Raw genomic sequence first — 15,353 nt, 5'->3', positions numbered from 1 at the left:
TGTCTCTGACGCCATCTAACAAAAAGAAAAGGAGAATCAAAAGGATACATTTGCCTGGAAATTTGAAGGGCAAGTCAAGTCGGTCGACGGGGAACAAGCTACGGGGAACAAGCTACGGGGCTCAAAGCGCCGCCAGTACTTGCGGGCGCTCTAGCTTTGCGCACACCGAGCTCCGACGCCGTTTACATTTGGCGTCGGGCCACGGCCGCTCGGCGGCGCTCGGCCCCCTTCGGGTTGGCTGGCCGGCAAAGCAAACGGGGTGGGGGGTTGGGGATGCCGCGGCAGCCAGTGACCACCTCGGAAAGGTGACGTACGCCAATTTCATTTGTTCACTTACAAACCCGGGGCAAATATGGAAAAAAAATATCAAACAAAATAAATTCCCCACACCACGAACAAGTCCAGGAAAAAAAAAAAGTCAACTGAGAAGTCCTCGCACGCAACATCACGGCATCGGTCCGCCGTCTTTTCCAGTTTCGTCCCGATCTGCTTGCCGGTCCAACAAAAGTTAAAAAGCTCTAAAAGGTCGAGTAGTAAGGCACTTATAGAAGGTCGGTCGGTCGGTGGGGGCGCCCCCCCCCTCCGGGCAGCCCCGGGCTCAGTCGGCTCCCGCCGGCGGAGGCTCCCCGTCGGCCCCGTCCGGCGGCTCGGGAGACACGGCGTCTGTCCGGCCGGCGGCCTCCGGGTCCGAGGTGCGGCCGTCGTCCGAATCCTTGGCGCGGCCGTCGTCCAAATCTTTGGTGCGGCCGTCATCCGAATCATTGGCGCGGCCGTCGTCCGAATCCTTGGCGCTCTCGTTCTCGTTCTCGGAGGGGGGGCGGGCTATGCCGTCCTCGCCGGCTGTCTTGTTGGCGTGGATGCGTTGATGGCGGACCAGGCTGTGCTTGAGCGTGAACGTGCGCTCGCACGTGGCGCAGCGGTAGGGACGCTCGCCTGAAAAAGACAGCGCGTGCGTCAGCGTTCCGGCACGTGGGTTAGCGTCCCCGGCCCGACCCTCCCCGTCAGCCTCCCGTCCCGGCCCCCGTTCGCCACCATTGCCACCTACCCGTGTGCGACCTCATGTGCCTGGTGAGGTCCTGCAGCGACCAGAAACGTTTGGCGCAAACCACGCAGGTCTTCTTCTTGCGTTTGTCTGCCACGGCGCCGTCGCGCGAGTCCGGGCTCTTGGCTTCGTCGTCGCCCTCGGGGCACTCCGCCTCCTCGTCCCCCTCCGGGCTCTCGACCTCGTCGTCGCCGCGCTCGTCCTTGTCGTCGTCGTCTTCGCTCTCCGGGGCGTCGCCGCGCTCCGCCGCCGGCTCTAGGCCGCCGTCGGGCCCCTCCTCGTCGCCTCCGTGGTCGTCGTGGTCGTCGTCGGGCGCCGCCTCCCGGCTCGGGTGTGCCTTCTCGTGGCGGGCCAGCGTGGTGGCATAGCGGAAGCCTTTGCGGCACGTCCCGCAGACGTGCCTCCGGTCCGAGGCGCCTTCGGGGGCGGCGCCGGCCGAGTCGGACAGTTTGAAGTCGATCAGCTTGGAGCCAAAGTTCAAATCCAAACTTTTGTCGCTGCGACAGTCGTCGTCGTCCTCGTCCTCGTCGACGTGCTCGTCCCGACGGCACTTCAAAAAGGAAACAAATCCGGTCGGCGGGCGCTAAACGGACGAGGACAAAAAGTCCAGTCGCCTCACCTCGGCGGCGACCGGCGCCGGGCGGCCCGCTTCTCGGAAGGCGTCGTCCTCCGCCTGCCGGGACCGGAGCTCGCACGTCGGGGCGGGAAGCGACACGGCTGCGCACGCAAAACACACAGATCTTTAGAGTGGCGGCGGTGGCGATCGGCCGATCGGTCAGTCAGACGGCTGGGGTCTCACCTGGGCCGGATGGCGCGAGCTCCTCCCCCTTTCGCTCCGGTGGCACGTCCGGGAGGGGGGTGGCCGCCACCTCCACGGTCCGCTCGTCGGCCGGCGGCTCCGCGTCGGACTGGCTCCCTGCGGGAAACGGGACACGGCGGACTTCGCTTTGAGCGCAGAGCTTGCGTGCGCAGAACGGCGCCCGATCGGCGAAAAGGGGCCCACCGGCGCTCTCGGGCGAGCCGTCGTCACTTTCTTTCGTAGCCAGGGCGCCGTTACGTCTCAGGGTGCGGTTGGTGACGCCGTGCTTCCTCAGCAGGTGGCGCTCGCAGTTGGACTTGGTGGAGAAGAAGGCGTCGCAGCGCGGGCAGGGGAAGGGCTTCTGGCCTGAGGACGGAGGAGCGCGCCGTCAGCGGCGGGCCGCCGACCGCCGACCGGGCGGCGTCCGCCGGGGCCTACCGGTGTGCGTCAGCATGTGCCTTTGCAGCGAGCTGGCCCACGGGAAGACGCGAGGGCAAAAGGGACAGGTCATCTTCTGGACCGAGTTGGAGTAGGCGTTCTTCTTGCCTTTGGACGGCGGCGGCGGGGCCGTCGCCCCCGTCGCCGTCTTGCCTCGCTCCCTCGGAGCGGCCTCCTTGTCCGCTAGCGCTCGCCGGCCGTCTGCGCAAAACAAACAAAAAAACACACACACAAAAAAAGATCCCGTGTGCTCAAAACAGGCAAAACACTCCTGAAAAAACTAGCCACGGAAATGCGTCGGACGACGTGTGACGAGATTCGGGCCACCGTGCCGGACCTAGCTTCCCCCGAGATCGGAAAAGGCGCTTAGCGAGAACCCCCGATGGGGTGGGAACTCTGACCTCCCGCGGGCGTCTCCGAAGTGACGTCCTCCGTCTGCAGGAAGTTGGTGAACTTGTTGGCGTCGGTGGTGGCCAGCATCTTCTCCACGCTGGCGAACTCGCCGCTGGACTCCAGGTCCACGGCGCCGCCCAGGACCGGGAGGAGCTCGTGAGCGTTCTTCTTCCCGTTCTTCTTCCTGAAGCGGGCGGGGAAACGGTCGGTCAAAGAAAAACAATGGCGCCGCCGCCGCGTCCAAAAAGAAGGGGAGTCAGAGAGGCCACCTGGCGCCATCGTCGCGGGGCACTTGCGGCACGGCGGTGCCGCCCGGCGGGTCGCAGGGCGAGCGGCTCGTCGGCTGGCGGTCGGCCTCCCCCGGCGCCACCGCCGCCGCCTCTCTCTTCAACAGGTCGGGAGCGGCGGACACGGAGTGAATGATCTGCGCAATGGAGGCGAGAGGTGGGAGCTCCTTAATGGAGGTGGGTTTGGGCAGGAGGGGCTTGAGGCGCTGGGGCCGGGGGAGGGTGCCCGGCGGGAGGCCCGGGGCCAAGCGGAGGCCCCCGGGAGGCGATGGTGCCGGGGCCGGGGCTGCCGCCGCCGTCTTGTCCCGGCGCGGCGGAGCGTTGCCGTTTTGCTCCGGTTTGAGCCGGCGCTTCTCGGCCTCCTCCCGCCACAGGCGCTTGCCGGGGATGGACAGGTCCACGGGCTGGTCCGGGGAAGGCGTTTCCGAGAGGGGCGACGCCACTTCCGCCTTGACCACGGCCGGCGCGCCCCGGCCCTTGGCCGAGAAGTCCAGGGGTTGGTCCGGATCCCGCGCTCCGTAGTCCTCCGTCTTGACCCGGCCGGCCGCCGGCAGGCGAGCGGCGGTGGCGGCGATGTGCTCCTCGATCTCGCGCTCCTGGACCTCCGGGTGCTGCTTGAGGAGGTGGTGGATGCAGTTGCGCTTGGCCAGGAAGGCGGCGCCGCAGCGGCGACACTCAAAGGGTTTCCGTTGGCAACCGTTGTGCGTGCGCAGGTGGATCTGCAGGGCCCGGTACGTCTTCAAGTCCTGGCCGCAGAAGCGACAGGCCGCCTCGGCGCCGGGGCCCGCCCGGGCTTCCCCCGAGACGCCGGGCTCGGCCGAGAAGACGCACTTGATGTGTTTCTCGATATCCTTCCTGGACGTCTTGCCGTGTTTCTTCCGGAGGTGGCGCTCGCAGTTGGCCTTGACGGTGAAGGGGTAGTGGCAGACGCGGCAGATGTAGGGGCGCTCGCCGCTGTGGGTGCGCAGGTGACGGATCAGCGTGGCCTTGTCGGGCGCCACGTAGTCGCAAATGTTGCACTGGTGGGGCAGGATGCCCAAGTGGAAGCGCATGTGAGCCTGCAGGACGCCCGAGAAGGAGAAGACCCGGTCGCAGAAGCGGCACGGGAAGGAGCCCTCGGCCTCGCCCCCCGCCGCCCCCTTCCCGCCCGTGCCGGCCGGGGGCGAGTCCGACGAGGGCGACCCGGGCCCGGCGTGGCCCAACGAGGCCCGCTGCGAGCTCCGCAGGGGCGGCGGGGTGCTCGCCGTCAGAGGGGGCTCGGCCTCCGACGACGCCGCCTCGGGACCTGCGCCGGGAAAAGGGGGGGGAAAGTCAAGGACGGGAACGGAAGCCGTCAAATGGGCGCGGCGAGACCCACCCGTGAAGGCCGGCCCCGAGCGATCGGCGGCCGCCGCCGCCGCTTTCAGGACGCGACGGATGTCGGCCAGCTCCAGCACGCCGGCCGCCTCGCCGGGCTTGAAGGCGCTCCCCCCGCCTCCGGCAGTGGCGGCGCCGCCGCCGTCGGGCTGCAGCAAGAAGCCGGCCTGGAAGGGCTGCAGGGACAGCAGGCCCAGGGCGTCTCTCTGGGACAGACCCTGCAGCGTGGACGTCCGGTCGGACGGGGGCCCGCCCGGGGCCGCCGGCCCGCCGGCGCCCGCCGGCGGGAAGGCGGGCTCCTGGGGGAGGCTGCAGCTGAGGGGCTCCACGTGGATGGCCTTGATGCTGTCCAGGTGCGCTTGGTGGATCTCGTCCTCCGTGGGGGGAAGCGTCACCTGGAGCCCAAAGACCACAGCCGGCGACATGGTGAGCGGCGGCGGGCGCCTCGGAGGAGAGGCGCTCGCCGGCGCTCGGTTACCTTGGAGACGTGCCTGAGTCCCAGCGCCTCCATGAATTGATCCCGAGGGGAAAGCGGGACGTCCTCGGGGGCGGCGTTCGGCGCGTCGCCGGCCGCCGGCGAGTGTCCGCGGCTCTTGTGGAGGTCCAGTGCCGAGCGCAGCGGGAAGGCTTTGTCGCAGCGCTCGCACACGAAGCGGTGAAACTTGCCCACGCAGCGTCGGAGGTTGGTCTCGCACCACACCTGAGTGGAGGCGAGAAACGGACGACTCGAGCCGGGCACGGGGTGGGGCGGGACGCGACGGGGCTTCCCGGGGCTCGGCTCACCTGGGCGATACGGGCAAACTTCTTGCAAGAAAAGTCGATGAAGGCCAAGTCGTTGAAGCCGGCGGGGATGGACGGATTGGTCTGGATGAACGGTCGCCCGCCGGGGTCTCGGGGCAGGATCCTGTGGACCCCCGCGTTGTGGCGCAACAGACCGCGATGGGTGCGGAAAGAAAGGCAGCACCGGTCGCACCTGCCGAGCCAAAAGACGGGTGCCGTGAGTCACCGCCGGAGGCTGGCTGGCCCGCTTGCCGGGGTACCTGAGCGCGCTGTCCGGGTGAGTGTCCATGTGCGCGTCCAGCTCCGCTCTGCCCACGCAGCTCCTGAAGCAGATGGGACACGGGAGCGCCGCACCGTCCCCGGCCGCCGGGGTCGTCGGCGCCCCCGCCGTGGCTTCCTCCGAGGAGGGCGATTCCTCAGTCACCTGCGCAACGCGGCCGTGGTCAGCGGGCTCCGCCCCTCCCCGCGTCGTCCGTCCTCACCTTCTTGGCGGGGGGCTCCTCGCCGCCCTCGTCCTCCGGGTCCTGCCGCCTCTTGACGGACGGACGGCGGCGCTTGGTGGGCGACGGCGGGCTGACGGGCAGGAGGCCGCCGGCCGGGTCCTTCTCGTGAATCTTCATGTGTCTGATGAGCGCATTCATTAAGCACAGTTTGTTACGTACTGCTCATTTGCAGATGTGCGTTACAAAACAAAAAATACAAGTCGATCGCGGAAAGTCTTTTTGGGTGCCTTTTTTTTAAAGACTAACCCCACCCCATTCAATAGATGCCCGGCGTGGTCCCCGTAGCGGTCGTCAAACACGCGTGCCTTTTTGGAGAAACGGCTTCCCGTGTTGTCACGACGAAACGGGCGGAAGTGGAATCTGAGCCAGTTCCCGCAAGTTCCTCGTCCTCCGCTCCCCAGCCCACCCTCTTCTCTTCATTGGCGCCTCATTTTTACGACGGCCGGCACGCTAACGGTTGGGCGTGGCCGTGCGAGACGTTCTCAAGTGCACCGCTACCCGAACGCCGGCGGGCACGCAAAAGCGGCGGCGGTCGCTCGAGCGTCGTACCTGTGCATGTTGCCGTTGGTGGTGAAGGTCTGCGCGCAGACGCTGCACTTGTAGGGCCTTTCGCCGCTGTGCACCAGCATGTGGCGATCCAGCGAAGACGCCGAGCTCAAACACTTGCCGCAAATGCTGCACGAGTGGTCCGTGGCGCCCGCGTCCACGTTGTGCTGAAAGAAGGGGGGCGTCGCCGTCGGGCGTCAGGGCTCCCCGCCGACGGGCGTCGGGGTTCCCACGGCGGGCACTCACCTGTCTGATGTGCATGGTGAGCTGATGCTGAGACTGGCAGCTCTTGTCGCAAAGCGGGCAGACGTGAGCGCTGCGCTCGTCCTTGGCATCCTGCCGGCGGACGCGAAAGGCCGGCGTCAAGGCGCGTTCCCCCGGGACCGCGGCGGCGACGGCCTCACCTGGCTCCGTCGGACGTTGCGCCCCGACGCCGCCCTGCCGGACGTCTTGTCGGAGGACGGGCTGCCGCGACAAGCGCCTTGAGCGGCGAGTCCGCCAAAAACGCGAGAACGGCCGACGGCGAGCGCCCACCTCGGCGAGGCTCCCGGTGCCACGTCGCTCCCCGCGTCTCCGTTAATTCTGCCCGTGGCCGACATGACCGCCGACATCATGGCGTTGATGGAGGACAGGTCGGCGCCTCCGCCTCCGCCCCGGCCGCTCTCTTCCGTCTTCTCGGGCGCGGCTGGCGGGCGGAGAAGCAAAGCTGGTGAAAAGGCCCGCCGGGAAAGCGACGGCGGGAGAGGGCAAACGGCGCCGGACGCACTCGCCGGGCCGACGGGCGGCGTCTGCTCCGCCGGCTCTCCGCTCCTCGCCGAGACGGCCGCGCCGGCCGCGCCGGCTTCCCGCAGCTCCGGGGCATTCTCCATGTCTGAGGGGGCAAAGGACACGCGTGGTCACTTTCGGGGAGGTTAAAGGTCACGAGCGAGACGCGCGAGCTCGGCGGGGGCTGAGAAGAAATGATGAGCGTTTCCCGTTTAGCCTCCCCCACAGGAAGACGCTCTCCGGAGCAGAGCGGGCCGCTTCCTCTTCCAGCGCCGCTCGTGCGCGCACATTCCACACGAGCAAAGGAGTGGGACTTTTGCCCGCAACGACGGAAAGTAAGCTCGGCCCCGTGGAAACTCGGGACGACTCGCGGCGAGCTTTGTTTTTTTCGGAAAAGGAACGGCGCTAAGTGGAGCGAGCCTAACCCCGAAAGTCTAGGCGCAAAGAGCGGGGTCAAAAGGAGCAGACTTGTCGGTGGCTTCCGCCTGGGCTTTTTGGAGCAGGGAAACGAGGACGGGGGGGCGCCGACAACTGCCGGCGGAACGCCGGTGCGCTGACGAGGCGGGAGCAGGTGCGCAAACGGCCCACCGCTTTTTGACACTGGCATCATTCATCCTCTGGAGCAAGTGTCACTATTGGCTGACAAAGCGCTCGCCCAGACGGACGGACGGCGGCGGCCAGCACTTTTTACGGCCGCCTGAAAACGAACAGCAACAGATGGTTGAGAGGGGAGGGCTGGGGGGCTTAGGGAGGCTGGGCGAGATGGACGGAGGGAGGGAGGGAGGGAGGGAGGCTAGGCTCGCGGCGAATGATGGAGAGTCGGCGAGTGACACGGGACCTGATGTTTGGTCGCATCTGCTGCCACCTGTCTGTCTGTCCACCGCACGCACGCACGCACGCACGCACGCACGCACGCCAAGGCAAAAGCAAACCCCATTGAGGCACGGAGCGGTGGGCCCCCTGACGGACGGAAAAACAAAAAAAGCACATACTTCCCAGCCAGTGAAATACACGTGCTAATCTGGCAAAACTTTTAGGCCTTCTCAGGGCAGAAATTGCGTCCAACCAGCGCTAATAGTAGTGAGGCGGTCATTTGGAGGGAGGCTAGGGGGAGGCCCCCTTGCATATGTGAAAGCGTCTCCTGGCAACAGGAAGTTGACACTAAGAAGAGTCACAGGAGATGACTTTGCCGTTTGCAGCTCACACTCAGCTGCCAGCCGCCATCCTCCACACTCGCACTCTCTTGACACACACACACACACGGACACACACGGACACACGCGCGCACGTGTTCTGCTGCTAAGAATGTAAAGTGCGGGCTTTTGCTTTATCGCGTCTTTAACTTGTCTTCCCCCCTGACCTCCATCTTGTTTTCCAGCTTCTTCCACGCCAGCGGCGCCAACTTTGCCACGCCCGAGCGGCCGAGAACCCGCTGACTGTGGGGCAAAGAGAGCCGGGGGCCGGAGGGGGGTTTGGCGGGTTCGTGGGGTAGCCGTATTTACCTTTGAAGAAAGGCCAGCGGCTCGACCAGCATCCGCCACCGCGGGAAGACACCCGACGACGCGTCAGTCGACGCGGCGCGGGCCAAGGAGCCCGAAAAAGGAGCCAGCGTGCGCTTCCTTTCCGGGCGCCATAGAGCAACTTTGGGGGGAAAAATCCTTTTGGGGGATTTGGCGGCGCTGGCGCTGGAAACAAAGCATTTTTACGGGCAAGTACTTGTTTGCGAAGAAACTAACTTTGGAGTCCTCCCATGGGCGCTGTGCAAGTAGCACAGGCCCATGTGTGTCTATCCCGGTTAGGGCCGGGTTAGGGTTAACCCAGCACGAGAATCCCAAGTGGCTCCTTTTCTTTTTTCGGGGGGAGGGTGTCGGGAGGCACGGCGACGAGACTCCTCCCTCTCTTGCCGAGCGTAACCGCTTTGCCTAGCCAAAACGTTTTAGGAAGACTTTATCGCGGCCGGCAAACGACGACGACGACGGCAAAATCCGGTACTTTCCCAAAGGGGCATTGGAGAGCGCCAAAGGCCCCGTTTCCACGAACGCTAGGAAGGCGACGGCCGAGAGGAGTTGCCGCTTACCCGCGATGCGTCGGTCCCGGCCGGCCCAGCCGCGACAACTCCCCACCCACAAGCCGGAACGGGCCACAAAGAGCGCCTCTGGGCGCTCATCATCAAAGGGCGCCCGTGACATCGTGGTCCTCATCGAGAGGCGGCCGCCGCGTCATCGCCCGTATGTCGTCGGCGACACGCCGGCGACCGGCACAAAGGCCTTTCTCCTGCCACTCGGCGATGCCAAAAGCAAAGTCTACCGCCACTTTTGCAACACACGACTTTAGGTTTGCTTGTGCCGTAGATTTTGGCACGCCGGCATTGTCAGGTTGATGACCCCCTAACCCACCCCCACAGCGCGCACCTGGGAGTGAGAGCGAAAAGGCCCCCGTCCCTCGTCTCGAGTGCCGCTTCTTTCCAATGACTTTCAGATTAGACCAGCGGATATGGGACGGCTCCAACTTTAGTCAATAGGGCCTTTGCAAATTCCGTCATGGTGGACCTCTACTTGGACTTTTTTTAAAAATCCGCGGCAGGTCTCGCCGGATAGAATTTTAGGCGGCGGGTCTGGGCCAAAACAGCCGGGTGGCGAGCATCGGCGTGCCCGCGTTCGTGCGGGGCTGCGTGGGGGGGGGGGAGTCTGCCGGTCTTGTCTGCCGTCGCCGCGGTAACAAGGTGTGTCCCGTGTTTGGAGAACAAACAATGGTACCTTTTCACAGAAGGGAGGGGCCGCGTGTGCACGCATTCCTCTTCTCTCTTAATCTGCGATGTCACCAGCACGTGTGGGATTTACAGTGCGTAATTAGGATTAGGGGCGGGTCGGCCTCTCCGTCGGGCTACTTAAGCGCAGCGACGCCTACGCGCCACCCGCGGCCCGCCCGCGGAGGAAAAAGCCAGCAACTCTGACTGAACCGACCGGGGTTGCTTTTGGCCCGCCTCCTTTTCCTGCCAAGACGGGGCTCCGTCCAGTGGAGGCTTTTCTAGCTGTCGTGACAAATGCTTTTCCCCCTCCAGGATGAAGAGGAGCCCCGTGGAAGTTAAGCGTCTATAAACGCCCTGCCTGCCTCCCTCCCTCCCTCCCTCCCTCCCTCCCTCAGCGACCGGCCGAGCAAAGTGTTTAGTCAGCAGAGTGGAGCGGGGGAGGGAGGAGGCTCGGGTTAGCCGGCCGGTACCGGCCGGGCCAGAGCGCTAAACTCTTTGCCGAGCCCCCCGCCAGGGGGCGGGCGCCTCCGCTTCCCGCGCGGCCCGGGCGTGTTGCGGCGGCGCCTCCGGAGGTCGGACCTGTCGGGCAGGATGCCTAACGCGCTGGGGCGGGCTCGCCTCGTCTCGCGGCGCCGCGCCCGCCCGCCGCTGATAAGCGACTCCGCGAGCGCCCGGGCCAATCGCCTTTGCGCTGCGCCTGCCTCAAATAAAGAAGTATTTACCGCCAGGACAAAGTCCGAGCTGTGAAAGAATGTCAGGCAGGAGCCGGGCAGGGCGGGGGGGCGGTCTAGGGGGGGATGGCCGGACCTGTTTGTTTTAGGGACAGTGGCCACGTTGACCGCTGTTAGCTTGGATGAGCAAACATTGGTCCCCGTCCCATACGGACGGGCCGCTTCCTCAAGGCCTTCACCTGAAAACGCGTTCTGGGCCAGAAGCAGGAAGAGGAGGAGCTCCAGCTTCCACTGGAAAGTCACTCTCTGGAAAGGAGCCTTTCCAGAGAGTGACTTTGTTCCTTCGGCGGCCAGTTCCAACTAAGAAACGTCTCTGGGCAATCATTCATGGAAGCAAGCGAGCAAGCATTTGGGGGCTTCCGAAAGGGGGGGCACGCCTCCCCCCAACCATTTGCCGGCAGGCCGACACTCCCTCCGCTGTCTTCAACTTTGGCCTGCACCTTGCAGTTATCTCCTCCCCCTCCTCGCCATCTTCCCTCGCCCGACAGCCCGCGGGTGGGGCGGGGGCCCGAAACCTAATCTTATCTAAAAAAGGGGCTTCTATAAATAGCGAGCGGCACACAACGAGACGTTGCCAGCCGGCGCCTCGCCGCCACGGGGGGAAAAGGACGGCGGCGAGCGGAAGCCCGACCGGTGCTCGACGGACGCCGGCGTGTTAACGTCCGGCGCTCGGCGAGACCCTTAGCCGGGTTAGCTGAACTCTTTGCCAGGGGGCCACCTCCGCTTCACCGCGCGGGCGTGTCGCACCGGCACGTGGCAGAGGCCAGGACACGGTTCGTACCCCGGGGAAAACTTGTCCCAAACAGGTCAAAGGTTTTGCAAAAGCCGACTCCGACGTAGGAACGGCGGTGGCGGTCCCAGCGAGGGGCGCGCGACCGACGGCGGTCTGGTCATTGGCCCGGCGGCGGCGGCCACCCGCTCCGGCCAAATATTGCCTTGGATAGATGGCCTTTTAGCTCTTCTGAATGCTAGTCAGCATCGGGTAGGTGTTTTGTTTTGGCCACCGTGGGGGACATTGCCCTCGTAGACCGCACAGTTAGTCTCAGACTAGGTATAAGCGGCACCCCAGTCGGGTGAGAACGCAAAATGAAAGGGGGAAACTACATACAAGTCGCAAAGCCCGTACGTCAAAGGCAGAAGGGACAAAATAGGCAGTCGATCGATGTCAATGATTAGGAGCACTTTTCGGGTAGAAAAACAAGATTAAGGGCTGATAGCCAGTCACAGTGACACAAGTCACACTTGAGTACACGTGGCAGGCAGGCAGGCAGGCCCGGGCAAATTGGGAAAAGGCACAAATTATAGTCCGGAAAATACGGCAGCTGGAACTTGTGCTTTGCCTTCAACGGAGGCCTTCTTTCATTATCCTTGGGACTCGGTCAATGACCCTGACTTTTTGAGCATCACTTGCAAAGGAGTTTGTCCACTTGCACGGAGAGGCCAAAAGTGGCTCCGACAACATCGCCATCACCGTGTTTAGACCATTTTCTTCTCGCGTCAATACAAACGTTCCCGCCGTTGACATTTGTCAATCATCATCATGCTCCTCCGCGGCCAAAAGCCAAACGGCCCCAGCTACTTCAAAGGGGGCGGTCACGTCCTACGTCGTGTGGCGTCACACGTCGCCGCTAGTAGTAACGAGCCGTCGGAAAGAGTCGACTCCAAAAGACCACAACAACAAAAAAACACAAGTCAGCGCTTTCCGCGACTGTCAATCATTGACTGGTCGCAGATAAGACACACGCGAGGCAGCATCCTAAGCCTAAACGGCGTGCACGCGAGAATCGACGTGTAAAGTCAACGAGACGGCTCTGCGCGTGCGCGCCAGAGATGAGATGGGGGCGCAACAGGCGTCAGTGCGCGTCAAGCCCCAAAAGTCTCCCCAAAGTCCCCGAATAGGGACCACTTGCGACCCCCTTCGCCGCCTTTGACGGCCGACCGTCGCGTCGACACACTTTAGACGTCAACGACTGCGACTTTGTGGAGAAATTGGCCTGGCAAGGTCACGGCGGCGCCGTGCAGCTAGCCGCTGTTAGCTACGATGGGACCGGAAGTCGCTCCCGCGCCCCTCCAAATTAAACCAAGCGGCCATAGTGCGAGTGCGCGCATCGACGCGACGGTAACGTGTGGACAGACAGAAACACAAGCACGCATACACGCACGCACAAATGCACCCACTTTGAGGGAGCGTCACACACGCGACTCGCCCGAGTCCCCGCGGCACCAACTTCTAGCGAAGGCCAATCAACAAGTGGTTTTATTTTGACGGGGGCCAGGGGGATGACGGCGGCGTGTTCGGCGGCGGCCTGACGATGGTTCGCGGCCGCTAGCATGACACATGGCCCCCTCGAAGAGTGAGTGAGCGAGCGAGTGAGCGACCAAAGTGCAGCCCAGATACGGATGCTCGCCTCCGGCGGCGAGCACACTTTGACCCCGTGTAGCGCGACGCCTTGTCTCCCTTCCTGACTGACTCCCTCCCTCCCTCACTCACTGCCTGCCCCGGTGGACAAAAGCACGTCTCGCCCCCCCTCCCTTCCCCAACACTAGTTCAAAGTTGTCCCAAAAGTGCGAAAAAGCTTAAAAGTGCAGCAAAACAGGAAGAGAGTGGAACCGAATTCCATCGCTTGGATGCGCTGCATCAAACTAGGAAGCGAGGAAAAGTGGCCGTTGGCTCGCTCGCTCGCTCGCTCGCTCGCCATCTTAAAGTTGACTTGGAAGACGGCAACAAGTCAACAAGCGGCTCAAAGCCCTCACCGGTCGACGACGACGACGGTGGCGGCTGAATCGGTCGACGCCGACGCCGACGCCATCGCCGCCGCCGCGGTCGCGACGACTAGCCCGATGAAAAAGAACGAGACTTACGTTAGACTTGGTCGGCCCGCTGGCGCCGAGACATCGTGGCCCGTCGGAGCAGATGACGACGGGGAGGATGACGAGACGAGACGAGACGAGACGAGGAGACGAGGATGAAGGCAGGCAGTGACGACGGAGAGGCTGCAAACTTGATCCGAAGAGGAGACGAATCAAAATGGCGTTTCCGAAGGGATGTGCAAACTTGGACAAACTTTACTCCGGCTTCTCCTCCTCCTCCTCCCCTCCCTCCCTCCTCCTCCCTACTCCTCTAGCCCCCCCTCCTCTTCCTCCCATGTCTCTCTCTCTCTCTCTCTCTCGCTCTGTCCCCCACACCCCCCACTCGCTCTCCCGAGTAACTCGCAAGTTGCGCGAGTCAAAAAGACGAAGAAGGGAAGAAAAAGAAGAAGCTTGTTGTGTGTTGGATTCGTCGGAATCCCTCCCCTCCTTTCCCCTCCCCTCCTCGGTCTAAAGCCGTGCACTAAAGCTCATCACGTGTTGCGCTTGTGTATGTGTGTGTGTGTGTGTGTGTGTGTGTGTGTGTGTGTGTGTGTGTGTGTCTCCAAGGGGACGTGGCCATCAAGCATCTCTGTGCTCACGGGAGGCTTCTTCCTGCTTTCCGCGCACGCGCAGCCAACTTCTTTGAAACTTTGCCGTTAGTCATTTGACGAGTCGACGCTCGCTCGCTCGCTCGCTCGACGGCTGGTACCCTCTCCCCCTCCCACTCCCCCTCCCCCTACCCCCGCGTCCCTTCAGCGCGAGCGAGCGCAGCATCCGAAGAGCGCGAGAAGTGCGCGAGATCACGCGAGACTTGAGCGAGAGGACGCTAACGGCGACGCTTTGCTAGCTCAGCCTCAGCCTCAGCCTCACCATGGTCACGCTCGCCTCCCGCGACCTTTGCACACCTGTCGCTCATTAGCGTCCGCCTTCACCTGCGCTCGTCAGATGGCCGACATCAAAGCGGACCGACCGCTCGCTCCTCCTCCCAAAAGTTACGTCGGAGCAACTTGTCGTCCCCGGATCCACGTTTGGAACGCTGGTGACAAGCTTGGTCATTAATGGGAGCTATTTTGCTAACCTGCCCCAAATGCGGGGAGCCAATCTCCCAGTGTTCCGCCCTCTTTATTCTGGAGGTGGATGAAAAGTCGTACGGCGCCTAGTTGGCGCCCGGAACATCCGGATGGCCAGAAGCGGGTCGACGACGAGAGCGGGGTCGGTCGGGCGACGTCCCCGCATTGGCCAATAGAAAAGCCAGAGATCGGGGAAGCGCTCCAAATATGTTTCCCGGGCTTTCCGCGATGTTAAACTGAAAGCCACTCAAGTACAATTGGCGACCAAGCGGGCCCATTTTGGAAATCTGGCCGAGTCTCATCCCGTGAGTTTAGGATTTAGGGTTAAAGAGTTCACGCGTGGAGGAGAGATGATTTGGGCTTAACCCAGGCGTGGCGCAGCGCGCGGGCCCCGATACCTAGCCCCGCCACCTAGCCCCGCCACCTAGCCCCGCCACCTAGCCCCGCCACCTAGCCCCGCCACCTAGCCCCGCCACCTAGCCCCGCCACCTAGCCCCGCCACCTAGCCCCGCCACCTAGCCCCGCCGCCGTCGGCTTTCTTTCGGACGCGACTGCGGGTCGCCGGCCGGCCGCAAAAGTCGTGAAGGCCCGCTTGGCCAGCGCGCTTTCGGGAAGCCGCTTAGAAGGGGGGCGCCGGCACGGTCTATCGGGGAGGAGGGGCCTTTATCAGACGGTCGCCACGGCGACGTCCTCCGAGCGGCCGAGCGATGGCCTCGGGACGGGTCCGCTCCTCCGCCGCTCCACAGGAATTGACGCCCCCGCGATGGGTCGCGTGATTGCGACGCCTGGCGGCGGCGAGTCGCTCCGGCCCCGGAGCGATGAGCACGGGGGAGGGGCCGCCAAACCAGTTTCCAGTAGTGACGCCCCCTTTTTTTAATGTTCAGCCACCCAATCCTGTTTAACCCTTTCATGCAAAACTAGGATTTTTTTTCTTCAAATGTTTTATTAGATTCATGTAGGACTCCAAGTTGTAACCCAGGGGACGGCGACAATATTATTGTAATCAATTATTGTCATAAAATACTCCTCAGCAAAACAAAGGGT

General features: G+C 63.6%; 1 protein-coding gene across 2 annotated transcripts; it reads right to left on the bottom strand.

Annotated features, from left to right (window-relative positions):
- Nucleotides 1-106: 106 nt before the first annotated feature.
- On the bottom strand, nt 107-13,499 carry rreb1a (ras responsive element binding protein 1a). 2 transcript variants are annotated; one of them, XM_077624391.1, is made up of 19 exons: nt 13,252-13,498; nt 6,911-7,015; nt 6,679-6,829; nt 6,549-6,609; nt 6,391-6,480; nt 6,148-6,311; nt 5,578-5,719; nt 5,356-5,519; nt 5,099-5,288; nt 4,794-5,015; nt 4,317-4,710; nt 2,942-4,244; nt 2,681-2,856; nt 2,280-2,480; nt 2,046-2,207; nt 1,842-1,958; nt 1,662-1,759; nt 1,046-1,592; nt 107-933 (listed from the first exon to the last, which is right to left on the bottom strand). In XM_077624391.1, exons 2-19 carry the CDS (start codon nt 7,011-7,013, stop codon nt 599-601), a joined length of 4,620 nt encoding a protein of 1,539 aa, XP_077480517.1. In that variant the 5' UTR covers nt 7,014-7,015; nt 13,252-13,498; the 3' UTR covers nt 107-598. The 2 variants fall into 2 exon arrangements, with proteins under 2 accessions (XP_077480517.1, XP_077480516.1); XM_077624390.1 differs by having other exon boundaries at nt 6,679-7,015; nt 13,252-13,499.
- Nucleotides 13,500-15,353: the final 1,854 nt, after the last annotated feature.

The sequence above is a fragment of the Stigmatopora argus genome, chromosome 17, assembly GCF_051989625.1.
Source record: "Stigmatopora argus isolate UIUO_Sarg chromosome 17, RoL_Sarg_1.0, whole genome shotgun sequence".
In the NCBI taxonomy this organism is placed as follows: domain Eukaryota; kingdom Metazoa; phylum Chordata; class Actinopteri; order Syngnathiformes; family Syngnathidae; genus Stigmatopora; species Stigmatopora argus.
The sequence above is the reverse complement of the archived record's forward strand: the minus strand, read 5'-3'. Positions and strand labels throughout refer to the sequence as shown.

Excerpts from the sequence above, each read along its gene's own strand:
- rreb1a (XM_077624390.1), bottom strand. The coding sequence starts at position 7,013 with ATGGAGAATGCCCCGGAGCTGCGGGAAGCCGGCGCGGCCGGCGCGGCC. Across the intron at positions 6,312-6,390 it reads TCACCATGCACATCAGACAG|CACAACGTGGACGCGGGCGC; the intron begins GTGAGTGCCCGC and ends CCCTTCTTTCAG. Across the intron at positions 5,016-5,098 it reads AGTTTGCCCGTATCGCCCAG|GTGTGGTGCGAGACCAACCT; the intron begins GTGAGCCGAGCC and ends GCCTCCACTCAG.